A 21172-nucleotide genomic window follows, 5' to 3' on the forward strand; every position below is an offset into this window, starting at 1 on the left:
AGAATGTCTCATTTTAATTAATATCTATTGATAAAACAATTTCTAGGCAGACAAGAAATTAAATGAAAAAGATTTGCTGCCTTATAGTAAGCAAAATATAATGCTGAATTTGTAAATCATATTTTCAGCTTACCAAGATAATTATGCTAAGTTAAAACATAAGTATACACCCTGTAGATTGAAGATTCCTTCTCTTTGTAAATAAAAACTCACATTTATATAGGAAAGTGCACCAAAGTATTATTAAAATGGTTAACCATGGCTTATTTTTATTTTTGATCCTTTGCCCTCTATTTCCTAATTTTCTGTAATTTGTATGTATTATCTTAATTATCAGGAAAATAGAAGTATTCTTACTTTGAAGTCTTTATTGTTTCATAAAGTGTTAAATGTTTTAAAAGGAAAAGCAAGCTTTCAAAATTTCTGACACTTCATTTAAGCACCTTCACAAAGTACAAAAATCTTCTTCACTGCCTTAGAAGCAAGACATTCTCAAAGAACCACGGTGAGAGCTGAGAGTCAATATTCTTCAGAGAATGGATAATCTGGGTGACCAACGCCACTGAAAGAGAAGAAGGAGGATTCATTTATTAAATCAGCCATGTTGTCATAGAGAACATTGTTCTGTGAATGTGGTCAGGATGGGCTAAAACTCTAAATCTACAAGCAGGTCCCTCCTTCTCCCCCGACAAGCACACATGCAGGTGTCTGCTCCATGTGCACATGGCACATTCATGTGTAATATTCACTCCACAGTGACAGGTAGTTTGACTCGGGTTACAATTTATACGAGAGCACAAGACATGGGACTAACTGTGGGCATCATTTCAGACACAGGTGGAACTTCTGTCCCTAGATGAGAAGAATCACAGTGAACAAATTAGCTACTCTTTTTCACACATGCATGGATAAGCAGATACTGAGAACCCCCAAAAATTCAGGTGTCTCCTTTAAGGAATTTCTCATCTGTTGAAGAGATACCACGTACACCTCAGTAATTGCACAGCACAAAGTGGGATCATTATTTTCTTACTTTATAATATATTAAAACACTGCTTATTCGCAATTAGTATTACTGCTGTTTTCCTTTTTTCCATGTTTGTACTTTTCATTCTAATGTGTCCTTTTAAATTCAATTTATTATAAAGTGCATTTTTAGCAATTCCATGTTCCAGGAGCTGTGCTATTTAGTTGAGCCCACAAAGATAGGCATTCACGGCCCAGTGAAGGAGAACGTGGAATTAAAAAGCCCTTGAGAACTTAAAAGCCTTTGAGTACAGAAGAGGAGCTTTCCGCGTTTTTTCCATGTATCATATCTTTTCTTAGAATCATGATATAGCTTTGCAACAACAGGGCAGTTTTGAGATCTTTAACTGAAATTAAATCTTCATTTTGCCATTATTTGTATTCTCATTTCTGAAAACTCCCTCCCAAATTTCTATTTTGTCTCTTCAATCCTGATCTCCTTCTTCAGGAATTAGGCAGCTAGAGTCGCATGTTAGTGACTAAGTCAAAGTCCAGGTGATAGGGGCTTCCAAAGGGATGTAGCCCTGATGGACAGAAGCTACAGTAGGGTAAGTGTTGACTCAGAAAACCAAACACCCAGCCGATCTTCCCTGGGTGTGTCCTGCTAAGGACACAGAAGTCATTCACTGGAGGGTCAGTTAATGACCTACTTGTAATTCAGTTTTGTGAAATTATAAGGATGAGGAAATAGGAGTTGGAATAGGGGAAAAGGCCAATGAAGAGATCAATTTGAAATAAATGAATAATGTCTTGGAGAAGAAATGCCCATTAGGGAGAAAACCCATCAGCCACTTAGGGGAGGGGGTTGAAGTAGGCCCCCTGTGACTTCTGAGCACTGATGCACATTGGCCTGCCTGGATCCCCTCCAGAAAAACATTAACATGACATTTTACGAGTGTACGTGGGCAAACATCAACACGGGTTTCCCGGGTTGTTCAGTGGTAAAGGACCCAATGCCCATACAGGAGACATGGGTTCAACCCCTGAGTTGGGAAGATCCCTTGGAGAGGGAAATGCCTGGGAAATCCCATGGACAAAAGAGCCTGGTAGGCTATAGTCCGTGGGGTTGCAAAAGAGTCAGACAGGACTTCTCAACTGAACAACAACAAAACATGAATGTAATGCATGATGGATTCATTCTTATATAGCTATTATTAATATAATCATTTTCCCCTGATACAAAAAGAATTAAAGATGAAACATGTTCACAGGTCCCTGAAAGAATAGTGGGATTCAGGCACTATGCCCTTTGTGTTTCCTGGGTCCCTCCACCCTCAGAGGAGGTACACTAGGCATAGGGATTAGGGACACAAAGTAGTGAAATCACCATGATGTCTGGGAATTCTACTGATGGGCTGTCCTGGGCCCAAGTCACATTTTTGTTGGTCAGAGATGGAGCCCTGGAGGAAACCTCTGGTCTAAGGTCTGCAGGAAGCCCCTGGTTTACTCCTACACTGGAATTCAGGACTATCTTCCCAGAATTAAGCTTTTGAAAAGCTTAGTTCTCCTGCTGACCTGCCTGCTACAGAAAACAGTGTATGTGTGAAATATCTGCAAGTCACTTACAATAGTATCTCGTTATATCTTATATTTCTGTGCATGCCATCAATTGCTTTCATGTCTTCTGGACTCAGCTCAAAGTTAAACACCTGGAAGGAAGGAACAATCACATTAACCTCTCCCCCAAGGAGACAGCCTCCCCCCTGGGGCTGGAGATCTTTCCAGCTGGATAGAGACACGAGGAGGGGGCAGGGAAGCCGTGTCTGTCCTCAGCTTCCAGGAGAACAACCTGGGACCCTCTGCTGAGTTCTCACCTCTCCTTCCCATACCTCTTTCTCTGTTCACCTCACAAACATTACAGTGCATCAGTCCCTTATCTTTCTAAGTGAATCACTTGTGACAGAAAACAAACTAAAAATCTTCTTTTTCCAAACACATTGCCTTTGGACACTCCTGACTCAATACAAAATCAGATTGATCATATTCTTTGCAGCCAAAGATGGAGAAGTTCTATACAGTCAGCAAAAACAAGACTGGGAGCTGACTGTGGCTCAAATCATGAACTCCTTATTGCCAAATTCAGACTTAAATTGAAGAAAGTAGGAAAAACCACTAGAACATTCAGGTATTACCTAAATCAAATCCCTTATGATTATACAGTGGAAGTGAGAAATAGATTTAAGGGACTAGATCTGATAGACAGAGTACTTGATAAACTATGGGCAGAGATTTGTGACATTGTACAGGAGACAGGGATCAAGACCATCTTCATGGAAAAGAAATGCAAAAAAGCAAAATGGCTGTCTGAGGAGCCCTTACAAATAGCTGTGAAAAGAAGAGAAGCGAAAAGCAAAGGAGAAAAGGAAAGATATGCCCATTTGAATGCAGAGTTCCAAAGAATAGCAAGGAGAGATAAGAAAGCCTTCCTCAGCGATCAATGCAAAGAAATAGAGGAAAACAACAGAATGGGAAAGACTAGAGATCTCTTCAAGAAAATTAGAGATACCAAGGGAACGTTTCACGCAAAGATGGGCTCAATAAAGGACAGAAATCGTATGGTCCTAACAGAAGCAGAAGATATTAAGAAGAGGTGGCAAGAATACACAGAAGAACTGTACAAAAAAGATCTTCACGACCCAGATAATAATTATGGTGTGATCACTGACCTAGAGCCAGACATCCTGGAATGTGAAGTCAAGTGGACCTTAGAAAGCATCACTATGAACAAAGAGGAGGTGATGGAATTCCAGTTGAGCTCTTTCAAATCCTGAAAGATGATGCTGTGAAAGTGCTGCATTCAATATGCCAGCAAATTTGGAAAATTCAGCAGTGGCCACAGGACTGGAAAAGGTCAGTTTTCATTCCAATCCCAAAGAAAGACAATGCCAAAGAATGCTCAAACTACCACACAATTGCACTCATCTCACACGCTAGTAAAGTAATGCTCAAAATTCTACAAGCCAGGCTTCGGCAATATGTGAACCATGAACTTCCTGATGTTCAAGCTGGTTTTAGAAAAGGCAGAGGAACCAGAGATCAAATTGCCAACATCTGCTGGATCATCAAAAAAGCAAGAGAGTTCCAGAAAAACATCTATTTCTGCTTTATTGACTATGCTAAAGCCTTTGACTGTGTGGATCACAATAAACTATGGAAAATTCTGAAAGAGATGGGAATACCAGACCACCTGACCTGCCTCTTGAGAAACCTATATGCAGATCAGGAAGCAACAGTTAGAACTGGACATGGGACAATAGACTGGTTCCAAATAGGAAAAGGAGTACGTTAAGGCTATATATTGTCACCCTGCTTATTTAACTTATATGCAGAGTACATCATGAGAAATGCTGGGCTGGAAGAAGCACAAGCTGGAATCAAGATTGCCAGGAAAAACATCAATAGCCTCAAATATGCATATGACTCCACCCTTATGGCAGAAAGTGAAGAGGAACTAAAAAGCCTATGATGAAAGTGAAAGAAGAGAATGAAAACATTGGCTTAAAGCTCAACATTCAGATAACTAAGATCAAAGCATCTGGTCCCATCACTTCATGGGAAATAGATGGGGAAACAGTGGAAACAGTGTCAGACTTGATTTTGGGGGACTCCAAAATCACTGCAGATGGTGATTGAAGCCATGAAATTAAAAGACGCTTACTCCTTGGAAGGAAAGTTATGATCAACCTAGATACCATATTAAAAAGCAGAGACATTACTTTGCCAACAAAGGTCCATCTAGTCAAGGCTACGGTTTTTCCAGTGGCCATGTACAGATATGAGAGTTGGACTGTGAAGAAAGCTGAGTGCCAAAGAATTGATGCTTTTGAACTGTGGTGTTGGAGAAGACTCTTGAGAGTCCCTTGGACTGCAAGGAGATCCAACCAGTCCATCCTAAAGGAGACCAGTCCTGGGTGTTCATTGGAAGGACTGATGCTGAGGCTGAAACTCCAGTACTTTGGCCACCTCATGTGAAGAGTTGACTCATTGGAAAATACCCTGATGCTGGGAAAGATTGAAGGCAGGAGGAGAAGGGGAAGACAGAGAATGAGATGGCTGGATGGCATCACCGACACAATGGACATGAGTTTGAGTGAACTCCAGAAGTTGGTGGTGGACAGGGAGGCCTGGAGTGCTGCGATTCATGGGGTCACAAAGAGTCAGACACGACTGAGCGACTGAACTGAACTGACTAAATACCTGAACCTGAGCTAACATTAAACTGATTAACTCTCTCCAACATGCCCTAAGGGTGACAACATTCAGCTGAAGCACTGTGGGAAGGAGGCTCCCTGTGAAAGCCTATTCAAGATTCTGATATCAAACTATTCATTATCTATGACTGAATCTAACAAAAATTTTATGTAAACGTGTTTGTGGAGAAAGTTATGAAAAATGTTTAACATTAAAGAAACCTAGATAATTAAAAATTCATATCATATTCATGATATAGAAAGCTCAATTTTGTAAAGAAATTCATTTTCTCCAAATGATCTAGTATGTCAGTGCAACATGAACCAAAGACTTGAGCATGTATTCTTCCCTGGAAGTTGGTAAAGTGATACTAAATTTGCAATAAAAGAGAGCTAAACAAAAGCAATCAGGACATTCTTAAAAAATAAAAAATTATTCTGAAAAGCATACTTATTTTCACTTTAATAGCATGGTACAGAAAACAGAATAGTTAAATAGAAGAGAGACACCAGAAATGTACTTCTGGACACTTGATATATGACAGAGTTGACAATGAAAATCTGTGAGGAAATATGAAACTTTAGGTTTAAATTTAAATATACATAAAGGTGTATGTTGGAGAAGGCAATGGCACCCCACTCCAGTACTCTTGCCTGGAAAATCCAATGGACAAAGGAGCCTGGTGGGCTGCAGTCCATGGGGTCGTACAGAGTCAGACACGACTGAAGTGACTTAGCAACAGCTGTAGCAGTAAAGGTGTATGTATCTATTTTCATATTATCTTAGATAATCAGTTCCAGCTAGATTACAGAACCAAATTTAAATGGAAACACGGAAACAATTGATCAGGGGACAATTTCCCTTCCCCTTGACTTGGCCTGACCTGTAACCTGTGGCACTAAACAGTGATATTTCCCAGAAGTGCTGAATCAGATCTGAGCCCAGACAGGAAGAGGATTTTTTCCCTAATCACTGACAGGATCACAGCACTGGGCTGAGATGAAGACCAAGTCAGTTGACAACAGTCTAGCCAAACATATATGAAAAACTATTCAGAGAAGCATGCATGCTCCTCTAACAAGAGCCACATCCACCTGCTAAAGCAGAACTGCCGAGCTGCTCTGCACTGAACTACAAATGCATAAGAGAGCCCAACTAAGAGGACAATAGCTTAGTTGAGTGCAGGCTGATTGTCAAACCCCAGAATCAAGAGAAGCATAACTGATCTCTACATTAAATTCTGAAATTGGGGAGTTTTCTGTGCAGCTACTCTAAGGGGACAATATTGGTCTCCCACACAGAAGTCTAAATAGAAACAACCTAGCTAAAGTGGACAAAGTCTTGAAGAGGAGCTTCTCAAAGGCAGAAACTCATGGAGATTAAATATATGAAGATGCAACCTTGTTAGTATTCAGGGAAATACTCTGTTTTCCCCTCCACCATGTTAAATTACAAGGAGAAGCTTGTGACCTGGAGGAGAGCCCTCACCCAACCACACAAGCCCCCTGACCTCAAGACTCCAGCCTCATAAATGTGAGAAAGAAATTTCAATTTTTTCTCAGCCACTCAATCTGTGGTATTTTGTTGGAGCAGTCCAAACAGCCTAAAAAATTCACAGTTTCATCAATTGAGAACAAAGAAAATAAGATATCATTTGCACAGGGTGACAGAATAAATTGCAGAAATAACACTGGAAATGAATCTCTGTTATCTGTCCAACCTTGGCTCAGATGGTAAAGAATCTGCCTGAAATGCAGAAGACTCCAGTTCAATTCCTGGGTTGGGAAGATCCCCTGGAGAAGGAATAGGTTACCGACTCCAGTGTTCTTGGTCTTCCCTGGTGACTCAGACAGTGAAGAATCTGCCTGCAATGTGGGAGACCTAAGTTCAATCCCTGGGTTGGGAAGATCCCTTGGAGGAGGGCTGGAAACCCACTCCATTATTCTTGCCTAAAGAATCCCCATGGACAGACCAGCCTGGCAGGCTACAGTCCGTGGGCTCACAAAGAGTCAGACAAGACTAAGCAACTGAGCACACACACTGTCCAACGTTAACCCTCTCCAGCCATGCCACCTTTCCTGTTGCCACATCAGGAGGAGAAAACTACCAGGAATACACATAAGGCATTCATGCACAGGGAAGAACAGGTGACTTGTCTTGACTCAAGGAAAGTCTTGAGAGATGGACAAAGAATGACCCTCGTGAAGGATATTCCCTAGGAGCCTTCTGCCCACAGCCCCACTCATCATCACCTGTATGTTCTTGTTAGAAATACAAATTCCATGACTTAGTTGAAGACAAACTGAAGCAGAACCTCAACTGGGTCACCTCCCATTCTGTGTTTACAAAGTTCTGCATGTAATTCAGATTCATGATTGAATTGAGACCAGGACTGCCAAACTCTTGGAATTTTTTATTTACTTCTCAGTTATTGATTTTCTTTGATAATCAAGATCATGAGTAGAGAAGAAGAAAAATACCAGGAAATTTTTTAATGTCACTTATCTAGGCTTTGATAAAAACTGAGTAGTCCCAGAATGAGTCATTTATTTCATCATTATTCTCCTAGAGATGTTTACATAATTGGTTCAAATTGAAATTTTTTTCTAGCATGATAGACCTAGGAGTTGCATATTATTGTCCCAATTTTAGACATAAGGTAAGTGAGGTTTGGAACATCTATTTTTAGAAATGCATTCATTAGTTAATAAGCAAAATCATGACATAAGCTTGGGTTTCTGGTCTCAACTAGAAGATTATGTACAGATTTTAATGTAATTGATGAATCTACAAGAAGGAGACCTGGGTTGGATTTCTGAATCAGAAAGATCCCTTGGGGAAGGGAATGGCTACCCACTTCAGTATTCTTGCCTGGAAAATCCCATGGACAGAGGAGTTTGGTGGGCTACAGACTATGAGGTCGCAAAGAGTCAGACACAACAAGCAACTAACTCTTTCACACAAGCTAATACAGTGTAGAGAAACTGTCTGGGTGATGAGAAGATAAAAGGAAGAAATCAGTCCACCCTTCCCTTTTATTCCCCCTGCCTATGAGAGTTATCTCCAGACCACTGAGTACTGTATGATTGAAACCATTTCCTCAAAAACTGAATTTTAGGTAAACACCGTGTTGTCTTCCTTAGGATTCATTACCATCCTTTTATTCTTTGGGATCCCAGAGCACTATAGTCAACAAGAACAATATCATGGGACTTGCAGAAATCCAACAGTTTACTCTGGTTGAGATAAGGGTGACATTCCACCTGTAGAATGCCAACAGAGAAGAGTGTCAGATTATTTGGGAAAGTAATATTAAAAAAACAGAAAATTAAAAGTTTAAAAAAATGCTAAAGGAAAAACTACAACTTAAATATAAACTTGAAATATCAACATCAAGATAAAAATTGAGAGAAGTGTGCTTAAAAGTTAATTTTATGGTAGACTTGGATGAGAGAACCATTCCAAGCTTGAGTAATTACAAGGTGAGCTCTACATATGAGTAAATGTTTCTGAGTAAATATTTTATTGATCATTAATATCACCATGAGCCTTTGACTTCAGCCTTTCACCTGGATGACTTTCATAGTCTTCAGCACATATTCGGTACTGAAGACCCAGAAAAGCTGAAACACTAAGACTAAGGATTCAGCCATCCAAACCCCACACAAATTTTCAACCAATATTATCCAATTTAACTTTCTTTACACTCCATGCCATGTTTCATGGTCCTCCTTCCCGTCCACCATTCCCTCCCAGGCACTTTCAACATCCATTTCTGGACACCCTTTAGGCTCAGGTAAACACCACCTTCCTCTAAGTTCTGGGTGACTAGTCTAACCCTTCTTCACCTTCTTTACCTTTCCTCAGTCTCCACCACAATTTAGCAGGACCCCCTCCCCAGCTTTTCCACCCAGACTTTATCGAACAGAGATACCATTGTGGGTTCTATTCATAGTATTCCATCCATACAGAGGCTCTGCCCTCTAGAATATTCTGTCCACAAAGGTCGGATGAACAGGAGGGGAGGACAGACAGACATCGGGCTCCAGTGCAAGAAGGAGGTTGTGAAGAGCAGGAGGGAGAGGAGCCAAGCTGCTCACCTGGTTGCAGACGGGCTTGTACTTGAGCCCCGGCTTGTTCAGGATCTTCTCCAGCTGCTTGTGGTTGAAGTTGGATACCCCGATGGACTTGGTCAGCCCTGCGTCCTTACACTTCTCCAGGGCCTAGGGAAGAAGGGGGTGTGCACAGTCATTTAGAATGGGCAATAGAGCAAAAATAAATGCTGAAAATTCTCTGTCAACAGGGTCACCCATCAAGAATTAGCATTGATTATTAAGAGGAAAAATGAAGTTGTGACACAAAAACAACAATTACCATTTCCTCCTTAGAAAAATCCCTAAGAAGACATATTACATAGAATGAAAGAGATGCCTGTCTTCAGTGTCCCATATTCTCCTCCTTTGTTCCTCTCTGTGAGCATTCCAGCAATGGTTTCCTCCCCAAAACCCCAGCATCACAACCCTTAGATTCATGAACTGCTGAGTCTGATGGTCCACAGCCCATTCTCACAGGTGGAAGAAATGAAGGAGGTTCCCCCTCTCCTGGCTCCTCCCCTGATTTTCTCCTCCCCAGACTCACCTCCCATGTGCGACAGAGATCCACTGAGTCTAATATTATTTTTCCATTTTCATCTTTTGGAAGCAATTCCTCCCCTGGCTGGAATAGAGGTAGTCATTTTAGAGATGTCACAAAGTAATATCTCTACATTTAGCCTGGCTGCTTGGCACCAGGTAGCAAACCTCCATGAGGTAGGGGTTACAATATTCTGGATACTAGTATTTGCATATATGGAGTTGTAAGCAATGTCTTTAGGAGGGAGGCATATTCTAATCTCTTACACTTAATATATGTATATGTTGTAATAAATATGTTTTTCTAGGTCCTAAAAGGGAATTCCCATGACTTTTGTGTGACTTCTGTTCCTTGTACTTGTCTCTTTTGAAATGCTTCTCTTGAGTTGGAAAAGGCAGTAAGTTACATGACATAATTTCCAGAATAAAAATTTCAATCTTGATATGACTAGATAATCAGACTTCCTTTTCCATCTGAGCATCAGATGCCCTAGGGCAGGCATGTGAACCAGCAAGGCTCTCGTTAGGTTGATATGGAATGTGGAAGATCCAGACATGCTCTCAAACGTTCATGACCATGAGCCTTGAGCTGCCCCAAGACTATATTTGCCACCAGTTGAAAATGTCACTAATGTTCATGAGTAAATGCCATTTGCTTTATTTTAAAAATAAAGCGAATCATGAGTAATGCCATGACGTCTGTGTGTGCTAAGTTGCTTCAGTCATTTCTGACTCTTTGTGTCCCCATGGACTGTAGCCCACCAGGCTCCTCTGTCCATGGGATTCTCCAGGCAAGAATACTGGAGTGGGTTGCCAGACTCTCCTCCAGGGGATCTTCCCAACCCAGAGATCGAACTTACATCTCCTGAAACTCCTGCATTGCAGGCAGGTTCTGTACTGATGAGCCACAAGGGAAGCCTCCAATGTCATGATAAGAGATAGAAAAAATAGACATTTCTGAAGAGTACAGCAAATCCTTAAATCTATCCATGACTTGGACTTCCCATCTACATAGTTCTCTAAGCTATTTTGCATAGGATGGCTTGAGTAGATTTCTGTAACTTAAAATCAAGAGTTCTAAATAACACAGTTTTTTGTTGTTGTAGTTTCATTGGGGGTTTGCTTTTGTTTTGGGGGGGGGGGTTTGTTTTGTTTTGTTCTGTCTCATGTTTATGGGATCTTAGTTCCCCAAACATGGATTGCACTCCTTCCCACAGCTCAGCTTTCCTCAGCAGTGGAAGCATGGAGTCGTAACTACTGGACTGCCAGGAAATTCCCATCTACATAATAATACAGCATAATGACACAGTTCTTAAAGTCTAAGTGCAGTCTATAACTTCATCATGAAGACAAGCAACAGTGTAGGCAAGGTTTCTAAGTCCCTGTAATGTCTGCTAGTTTTAGATCCATCCAGATGGAGCACCACCAAATCTGCTCAACTCGAATGGGTGAAAGAGGAGAAGAACTGATCACATTCGATGTAAGATTGTGTCATTGCTCATCATGGCTGCACCAAACTCTTGTTTCATGAAATCCCTAGAGACTCAGGAGTCATATTCAGGACTGTGTGCAGAACTCACCTATTTCTTTTTTTTTTTTTTTAAACTTTACATAATTGTATTAGTTTTAGAACTCACCTATTTCTATTTCCTCAAGTTTTTAAGGCAGACACTGAGAGATTCTTTAACTCCTTTCTCTGGGAGGTGTGTAAGGGATTCAAAGAAAATAAGTAAAAAGATGATCATGAATGATTATCAGGGGGATTCTACCCTAGTGAAACCCTCTCTACAACCTACTAAGACAAATATTAATTCAACCATCCATGTAAGTTGATACACATTCTAAAAAAAAGAAGTAAAATAGAAACAATCACACAAATTTGCAACCTTCATGGCCACTGGGAAATGAATGAGATAGAGATCAACATAATCCAGTTGAAGATCTTTCAGTGACTTTTCCAAGGCTGGTTGGACCAAATCTGGTTGAAAGAAAGTGCACCAAAGCTGTAGAGATTAAAGAATGGAAGCTGTGTTAATAATACTTCAGGAAATTTTGGGAGGAGGAAGGGGGGCTTACCACATGGCTTTTCAGATATTACTTCACTGACCAAGGATGGAACCTGGGCTCATGGCAATAAAGCACCGAGTCTTAACCATTGGACCACCAGGGAATTCCAATACTTTAGGAATGTAATAATAAACATGGGTCACCAAACAACTCTTCACCAAACAATGATCCTATTATACAATAATCACCTGGGCACAATCAGTTGCCCACATGTGCACATGCACAACACACACACAGCACCTTTGAAGTGTAGAATATGTCTTCTCTCTTCACAGTGCCATCTGCAATCTTGCTTCGAATGGCCTGGCCAACTTGCTCTTCATTTTGGTACACACAAGCACAGTCAATATGGCAGAACCCAACCTCTATAGCGAATTCGGTTGCCTCCAGAGCTTCGTTCTTAGGAACCTACATGAGCAACAAAGGTAGTACTTACATATTCACATGGTTAAAAGATTGCTAAAGTACAAGCTTTAGTCTTCCCAAGATTCAGCTTTTCTTTGGGTAGTTCTGTATGCATGGTGATGAACTCATGACAGTTTGCTGAACGTTCCTGGTCAGTAATTAAATGGACACCCAGGAACTTATCAACCCCAGGCAATTAGTGGTTGATCACAGGTATCAGAGGACCCAAAGACCACCTCCAGGTTCAGTGATTTGCTGTTAGAACCCAATGGACTAAACATAAAGTTGTAGTCGTGGATAGGATTTATACTGTGAGACGTTTGAAGCGAAATTGACAAAGGTATAAGATGTATGGTAAAAGCATCAAGAAACAAGCTGGAAGCTTCTAAGACTTCTGGCTACCACTGAAGCTACACAGAATACACCAAAAAAAAAAAAAAACTGTATCTATTCAAGGTATCACTCAGTAGCTCAGAAGTTGCTCAGTCTTGTCTGACTCTTTGCGACTCCATGGACTGTAACCTGGCTCCTCTGTCCATGGGATTTTCCAGGCAATAGTACTGGAGTGGATTGCCATTTCCTTCTCCAGGGGATCTTCCTGACTCAGGGATTGAACCCAGGTCTCCCACATTGTAGACTGATGCTTTACCCTCTGAGCCACCAGGGAAGTCCTCTTTGTATTCAAGGTATACAAAGCAATATTTTCATACAAGTGCATGCAAGCTAAGTTGCTTCAGTCATGTCCAACTCTTTGCCACCCTATAGCAGCCACAGCCCACCAGGTTCCTCTGTTCAAGGGATTCTCCAGGCAAAAATCCTGGAGTGGATGGCCATGCCCTCCTCCAGGGTTCTTCCCAACCCAGGGATTGAACCCTTAACCTCTTATGTCTCCCGAATTGGCAGGTAGGTTCTTTACAACCAGCACCAGGTGGCGCTAGTGGTAAAGTAGTGTGAGTACTGCTTATAATTACCCACTGTTACTGATGATCACAATCAAGCTACCGGGAGATCCATCACCTCACATAGCTAACTTTTGAGGGGGTTTGTAAGAACACTAAAGATCTGCTCTCTTAGCAAATCTCAAGATAGAATCCATTATTATTAACTGGGGTCACCGTGCTGAACATCAGGGGTCAAGACTTATTCATCTCAAACTGAAGGTCTGTCCCTTTGACCAACATCTTTCCCTTTTTCCCAGCCTTGTCCTCAACTTCTGGTCACCATTCCTCTACTCTTTTCTTCTGTGCATTCCACTTTTTTAGATTTCACCCGTAAAAAGATCATAAAGTATCTGTCTTTTATTTCTGGCTTCTCTCATTTAACTTAATGTTCTCCAGGTTGATCTGTGTGGTTGCAAATGGCAGGATTAACTTTGTTTTTAATGCTGCATAATACTCCATTTCTTTTTATGTGATTCAGAATCTTTCCTGTTTCAAGGATCTGAATAATTTGTCTAACTTCCCTCTGTTGGGTCTAGTCCTGATTTTTCTTAAATACTCAGGTATTTGGGACTGTACTGAGGAATGAACCGGTGAGCTTCAGTATAGCTGGTCCATTTCCTCCCCTCATCCCACTTTGCACTACAAGGAAACAAGCCCTGTCTTCTGTCTTGAAAGGGTCTCTGAATATTTCCTTCTGTTTTATAGATGAAGAAGTGAGACACAAAGTTTAAGGACCAGGCAGCCCCTTGTCACAGCTACATACTCTAAAGACCAGATGGACAGCAAACTTTCTGGTTTCCATTCCAGAGACTTGTCCACTAGCCCCTCATGTCCAAGCACTGAAAACTATACTTTAATAAAAAGACACTGCAAAACCCAAGAATACATTACAAAGCCCGGCCTGTAAGACTGTAGTGTATCCCCTCAAATGACACTGTAATTCCCATAAGAAGAAGTAGTCAAGCAGAAACTGAAGTACAGGGTAAAACACAGCTGGAATGTGTCTGGCCTGGGACCAAGCAGACACCCCACAGTAGAAAAGCAACTCTCTCCCATTAGTTTTCAGCCATTTCATCTTCAGGACCTTTTACCTCAAATATTTCTCTGGGTCATGTCTTTTTGGAAGGAGGAAGGAGTTCTGGAACTAATAAAATACACAGAGAAACCCGACCACTGCAATCCCCCTCAGAGAGAAGCAGCTTACAGTCAGTGTTCTTGACACCCGAGTCTCACCTCTTGTGCCAAGCTGGGAAAGAGAAAGAAACTGCAGGGGAACCCAGAGTAATCTGCAGGTGAGCACAGCCTCAGACCCTGATGCAGAGTGAAGACTGGATGCTCTCTTCCCTTTCACAGGGTATGGTTCTAGCCTGGTTAGTGAAACCACATGATCCTCCCAGAGTCACACAGGAGCTCAGTGCTTGACAACCCAAGTACCCTTCCTCTCATGTTACATCCACTACTATTTATATCTCAACCCCAAACCACTACTCTTACCTCCTCAGGTGCAGCGGTGCCAAATCCCAGGACAGGAATGAAGTGGCCATCATTAAGCTTCACCTTCTGGCTTTTGAGATCCATTGCCTGTTGCTCCTCTAACTAAGCAGAGTGATTTTTTTCTTCAACCTTTACAAGTTATAAATAACAGAAAGGTAACATACCAGCTGCTCTGTCAAATGTTAGCATGTATATTATAGAAGGAGTAGGATTAAATCCTTACACATGGAGTAAGAAGAGGATTGAAGTGAGTTAAACAACTTGTTTCCTTTTTTAATCCATATAACCTTCAGTTCAGTTCAGTTGACTCGCTCAGCCGTGTCCGACTCTTTGCGACCCCATGAATCGCAGCACGCCAGGCCTCCCTGTCCATCACCAACTCCCTATAACCTTAAGTATTATGTAATGATGAGATTGGCTGAACAATTATTGACCATATGCCAAACTTCCACACAGCAACTGTTTTCCACTTTTCTATTATGAAGCCCAATCTCAATCAAACATCAATTGAAACAACTATCTTTCAGAACAAACATACACACATACATAAATCACACAAACTAAAAGTGTTTAATAAGCATTTTTTTAATGTTACCTCTTAATAAAGAATCAAAACTTCAGATGAAGCTAAATTTGCCTTTTTACATTTCCCACCAGCAAAATTACTTGCTTTACAGATCTGACAGTGGTGAAATCCTGAACAGGATATGGAAACCAGACATTTTGGCAAAATACTTTTAGGAGATTAATTATTAATAGCTTTAGGATACCATGTGCAGTGTACAAACAGACTCTTGAGTGTTTATACCTTGTACCTAGCTATGTAACTTCTAGAGTACTCTCATATTGTAACTGATACATATTTTACATAATTTACTATCTTGTGCAACATTATTCATAAAAGAAAAACCTATAAAAAATTGACAAATTTGGGACAGAAAAGGAAACTGTGATGCACTGATACTTGGGGACATTGTGAAGACAAATAAAATTTAACATGTACACTGATACCAGCAAAATGGTGAGCTAGGAGGATTGATTTCTCCCTTGGAAAGGCAAGAAAAGAAAGAAAAGGCAGCTGAAAAACCTCATAGGAGTTCTGGGAAACAGTCACAGATCTACAGCAACAATGTGAACATACAACTAGGAAAAATCCAGACTAGAATGGTAGGAAATTTCATCGTGTATTTACTCACATGTACTCTCCTCCTGCCTGAGGAAGTACAGTTCTGATCAGCTCCCAGTTGCCTCCTTCAAACCAGAGTGATAGAAAACCTTATCTGCAACCTACTTTGGGACTGCCTGGAGACTGGTGTCTGATTTACTGAGCTTAAACTGAAGAGTAGCTGGAATGGGTATTACAGCTGTGGAGGGGGGAGCTATATATGGGGCCAGGGACAAAGAAATAAGGGTGGAGACATAGACTATATCATGTATTAACGAAATCTTGAATAGAACTGGGGTGGATTTGGGGAGATAGTAAGGCATTCAAAAACAGTCATAAGTACACCGGATTCAAAAAGCCACCCAGATGCTGACTCAGAAATGAACTGAATTGCCCTGAACTTTCCTGTTGGGCTGATACAAGGACTAAGTGCATACCAAGCAAACTAGTGAAAGCCAATCAGGACAAGGAATCAAATTTACCAAGAGTGAGTATTTGCCCATTGTTTCAAGTACCCAACTATGAACACACACACACACACACACACACACACACACACACATACAGGAACACACACACAAACAGAGACACACACACAGGAACACACATACACAAACACACACAGGAACACACACACAAAGGAACACGCACTTATATGGATGGGCAGGGCAGCCATCACAGAGGAGCCTGAGGAGCAAGGTCTGGGGCTCTGATGGTGTGCCAGGGTTTTACCACATGCACAGCCACCCAGACCAGGGGCTGCTCCAGCATGCCTTCCTCCAGCTCTGCCACCCTCTGGGCAAAGGAGCCAGTGCTGGGAGTGGGGGAGGAGCGGGGTGCACACTTAGAAGGGGTGCAACCAAGTTAAGGCCAACGATCAGGGCTTCTGTTCCACCACCTTGGGACCCACCCAGTCCAGTAGGGTGGGGGCAGCCACAGAGCACTGGAGAAACCAGTGCTCACACTGGGCTCTGGCCCTAGCCTCCACTTCCCCCTCCTACCAACTTAAAAGTTGCCAGCGGGCCCTGGGAAGGGGTGACCTCTGACCAGCTCAGCTCCAGCTCTGTCCCAAAGCCTGTGGGCACACAGACTGCATAGAGACATATCTGCACAAGGACACCCCTACAAGACTAGAGCAGGAAACTTTTTCAAATAATTTCATAGAGACAGAGGAAATTAAGCAAAATGAGAAGACAGGAATTTGTTTCAAGTGAAACAGTAAGAAAAACACATGAAAAAATCTGCTAACAATACAGAGATTAATAATTTACCAAAATAATCATTTGCCAGAATTCAGAACAGTAATAAGAATGCTTCCCTAACTAGCAAATAGAACACAGTAACAATCACAGGATAAAGGAGAAGAGAGAGAGGAAAAGGGACAGAAATGGATATGATGAAATTATGGCTAAAAACTTTCTGAACCTGGAACTTTCCTGGTGGTCCAATAGTGAGGACTCTGCTTCCACTGCATGGGGCATGGTTCTGAACTTGCTCAGGGAACTACTTAACAAAAGTGATTAAAATTATGAGATGGCAGATGTTCCTGGAGTACCTGGATCACTCTAGTGTAATCACAAAATCCTTATGCATTGGACCTGGGAGGGTTGTAGTTGAAGAGGAGGTGGAAGATAGGAGGATTAGATAAGAGAATCAAAGATTTGATCCGCTATCTCTGAGATGGCGGGAGTGTCTCCAAGATGGAGAATGTTCTCTAGGAGCTGGAAGAGGCAACAAAATGGATTTTCCCCTGAAACCTCCAGAAAAGAATGCAGGCCTGCTGGCACTTTGATTTTAGTCCATTGAACCAGCTTTTGCATTTCTGACCTCCATAAATGTAAACTAACACATTGGTGTTGTTTCGAGTCACAAAGGTTTTGGTCATTTGTTGGAGCAGCAACAGTAACTAATACAGATGTGGTTCAAGTCATCCCACCTCCATCTGCTTCATCATGGGTTTTCCTCTCTCTGGGGACTGTTCCTCTGATCTCAGAGGTAGGTGGTCAACTCTCCCAATAGGGAACCTCATCTCTTGATTCCATTTTCATCTTCAGCGACTGCCAAATTCCTTGGTCCTCATTACAGAAAAGCCTTTGAAAACTTGGCACCATTTCTTGAAACCACCCTACTCAGGGTTTGCCTTCACCACTCTACCAAAGCTGCAAGGTTAACTGCCCAATCCAGTGGTCAGTTTCAGTCTTCTCATACCTGTCCCCTTGGAAGCATTGAACTCTATTTTCCTTCAAACTTCTACTTTACATGCCTTCTGAGGACAACCCCTCCTACCTCATTCACCTCTTCTTCTCTGCCTCATTTGCTGATTCCTCCACTTAAAAAAAAAAAAAAAGCCTTCTTAATGCTGGGTCTTCATGAAGCTTGACTTCTCTGTCTACACCACTCATTGTTTAATATAATATCTCTGATTGTCTACTTTCATGACATTGCTGCTGCTGCTGCTAAGTCACTTCAGTCATGTCCGACTCTGTGTGACCCCATAGACGGCTGCCTGCCAGGCTCCTCCGTCCCTGGGATTCTCCAGGCAAGAACACTGAATTGGGTTGTTATTTCCTTCTCCAATGCATGAAAGTGAAAAGTGAAAGTGAAGTTGCTCAGTCGTGTCCAACTCTTCGAGACCTCATGGACTGCAGCCTACCAGGCTCTTCAGTCCATGGGATTTTCCAGGCAAGAGTACTGGAGTGGGTTCATGACATTAGGTGGCAACTAAATTTGATAAGTCACAAATATAAATATTGTTTAAACTTGTCCTCTAATAGACTTCTATGTCCAACTCTATGCATGCATCTTCACTTGGGTGCCTAATGGCATCTCAAAGATACATGTCTGTAACTGAACTCCTAATCTTCCCACAAAAGTGTGCTCCCCCACATCGTCTCCCTCTGAGAAAATGGCATCTCCATCTCCTGTCCCTTAGCCACAAACACCTGGAGTCAACTTTGCTTCCCCTCTACCTCTCACTGTATGTCTAACATGTTCAACAGTCTAGTTAATGCTGCCCCTAAAATATATCCCTATTCTAGTACCTCTGACCACATTTATTGCTCCTTCTGTGGTCCAAGCCAACGTCATCTCTCACCTAGATACCTGTAGAGTCCTAAAAGAGGGCTCTTTTTCCTCTTTTGCTTCTCAACAACCAGAGTCATCCTTTCAAAAGCATGTCAGTCAGCTCATGTAACTTATGCTCAAAACCCAAAATATCGTTCTCCATTTCCCTCACAGTAAAGTCCTTTGAAAAGCTTACATGATACAGACCCCTTAGCCCCACGGGTTCTCTGGCCTTATCTTCAACTCCTGTCTCCCCACCTCATTAAACTCTACCCTTATCAGCCAACTTGCTGTCACTTCAGTGTTACATGAACACTCTTTCTTCCTGGACTTAGCATTTTCTATTCCAAAGAATGCAGGGAGCCACTGTCTCTATGTTTCAAGGCTGTTTCTTTGTACAGATGAGAACTGTGGGATGAAGAGTAACAGATGGCTCTGCCTAACAAATGTACAGAAACGGGAGAGACTGTGCACAATTATCTCAACAGGCCCTTACCCATTTCTAACAGCTAAATTTTCCTGATGTCATTCACAGTTTCATTCTCCACTAGACTAATGATTCAAGACATTTCTCATTTTCCTTATTGATATTTACTGATAAAACAATGTCTTACTAAAGAATGTTCAATCAAGTTTTGATGAATGAACAGCAAAATACGTAAGGACTCATCAAAATGCTGAACATGGGCAGACAAGAAATTACATAAATGAGTAAGATGTGCTGCTTTCAGTTCAGTTCAGTTCAGTCACTCAGTCGTGTCCGACTCTTTGTGACCCCATGAACCGCAGCACACCAGGCCTCCCTGTCCATCACCAACTCCCAGAGTTCACTCAGACTCGTGTCCATCGAGTCGGTGATGCCATCCAGCCATTTCATTCTCTGTCATCCCCTTCTCCTCCTGCCCCCAATCCCTCCCAGCAACAAAGTCTTTTCCAATGAGTCAACTCTTCACATGAGGTGGCCAAAGTACTGGAGTTTCAGCTTTAGCATTATTCCTTCCAAAGAAAACCCAGGGCTGATCTCCTTCAGAATGGACTGGTTGTATCTCCTTGCAGTCCAAGGGACTCTCAAGAGTCTTCTCCAACACCACAGTTCAAAAGTATCAATTCTTCGGCGCTCAGCTTTCTTCACAGTCCAACTCTCACATCCATACATGACCACTGGAAAAACCATAGCCTTGACTAGACAGACCTTTGTTGGCAAAGTAATGTCTCTGCTTTTCAATATGCTATCTAGGTTGGTCATAACTTTCCTTCCAAGGAGTAAGCGTCTTTTAATTTCATGGCTGCAGTCACCATCTGCAGTGATTTTGGAGCCCCAAAAAATCAAGTCTGGCACTGTTTCCACTGTTTCCCCATCTATTTCCCATGAAGTGATGGTACCGGATGTCATGATCTTCGCTTTCGGAATGTTGAGCTTTAAGCCAACTTTTTCACTCTCCTCTTTCACTTTCATCAAGAGGCTTTTTAGTTCCTCTTCACTTTCTGCTGCTTTACAGGAAGCAAAATATAACACTGCATTTTTTAAATCCTATTTTTAGCTTAGCAAGATACTTATGCTAAGTAAAAGAATATGTATACAACCTGTGGATTGAAGATTATCTCTATTTGTAAATAAACACACACACATACACATTTATATAAGAAAAACATAAGGAAACTGCACCAAAGTTTTGTTACTCAGTCACTCAGTCATATCCGACTCTTTGCAACCCCATGGACTGCAGCATGCCAGGCTTCCCTGTCCTTCACCATCTCCTGTAGTTTGCACTAAAGTATTATTACATGGATTAATCACAGCTTATCTTCATTTTCTATCCTTTCCCTTCTACTTTCCAAATTTTCTGTAATTTACCTGTATTATTTTATTCATCAGAAAAAATGAGTATTCTTACTTTGAAGTCTTTTATTTCACAAATTTAAAAAAAAAAATAGGAAAGGCAAGCTTCCAAAAGTTCAGACACTTCATTTAAGCATCTGTTCTATATAAAAAACCCTCTTCACAGCCCTAGAAGCCAGAAATTTTTGAAGAACCACAGTGAGAGCTGAGTCAATATTCTTCAGAGAATGGATACTCAGGGTGACCGACACCACTGGAAGAGAAAGAGGTGATTCGTTTATTAACTCTGTTATGTTGTCGAAGAGAGGCTTTATCTGGATGCAGTATGAACAGGCTAAAAACTCTAAAT

At 41.5% G+C, this 21172-nt stretch overlaps 1 protein-coding gene across 2 annotated transcripts; it reads right to left on the bottom strand.

Moving 5' to 3' along the window:
* Nucleotides 1-350: 350 nt before the first annotated feature.
* Nucleotides 351-15179, bottom strand: LOC102404780 (dihydrodiol dehydrogenase 3-like). 2 transcript variants are annotated; one of them, XM_044927956.2, is made up of 8 exons: nt 14756-15167; nt 12156-12323; nt 11735-11851; nt 9856-9933; nt 9318-9440; nt 8371-8480; nt 2593-2675; nt 351-562 (listed from the first exon to the last, which is right to left on the bottom strand). In XM_044927956.2, exons 1-7 carry the CDS (start codon nt 14837-14839, stop codon nt 2657-2659), a joined length of 699 nt encoding a protein of 232 aa, XP_044783891.2. In that variant the 5' UTR covers nt 14840-15167; the 3' UTR covers nt 351-562; nt 2593-2656. The 2 variants fall into 2 exon arrangements, with proteins under 2 accessions (XP_044783891.2, XP_045018635.1); XM_045162700.1 differs by lacking the exon at nt 11735-11851 and having other exon boundaries at nt 14756-15179.
* Between the last annotated feature and the right edge of the window lie 5993 nt (nt 15180-21172).

This window comes from Bubalus bubalis, chromosome 14, assembly GCF_019923935.1.
Source record: "Bubalus bubalis isolate 160015118507 breed Murrah chromosome 14, NDDB_SH_1, whole genome shotgun sequence".
NCBI lineage: Eukaryota > Metazoa > Chordata > Mammalia > Artiodactyla > Bovidae > Bubalus > Bubalus bubalis.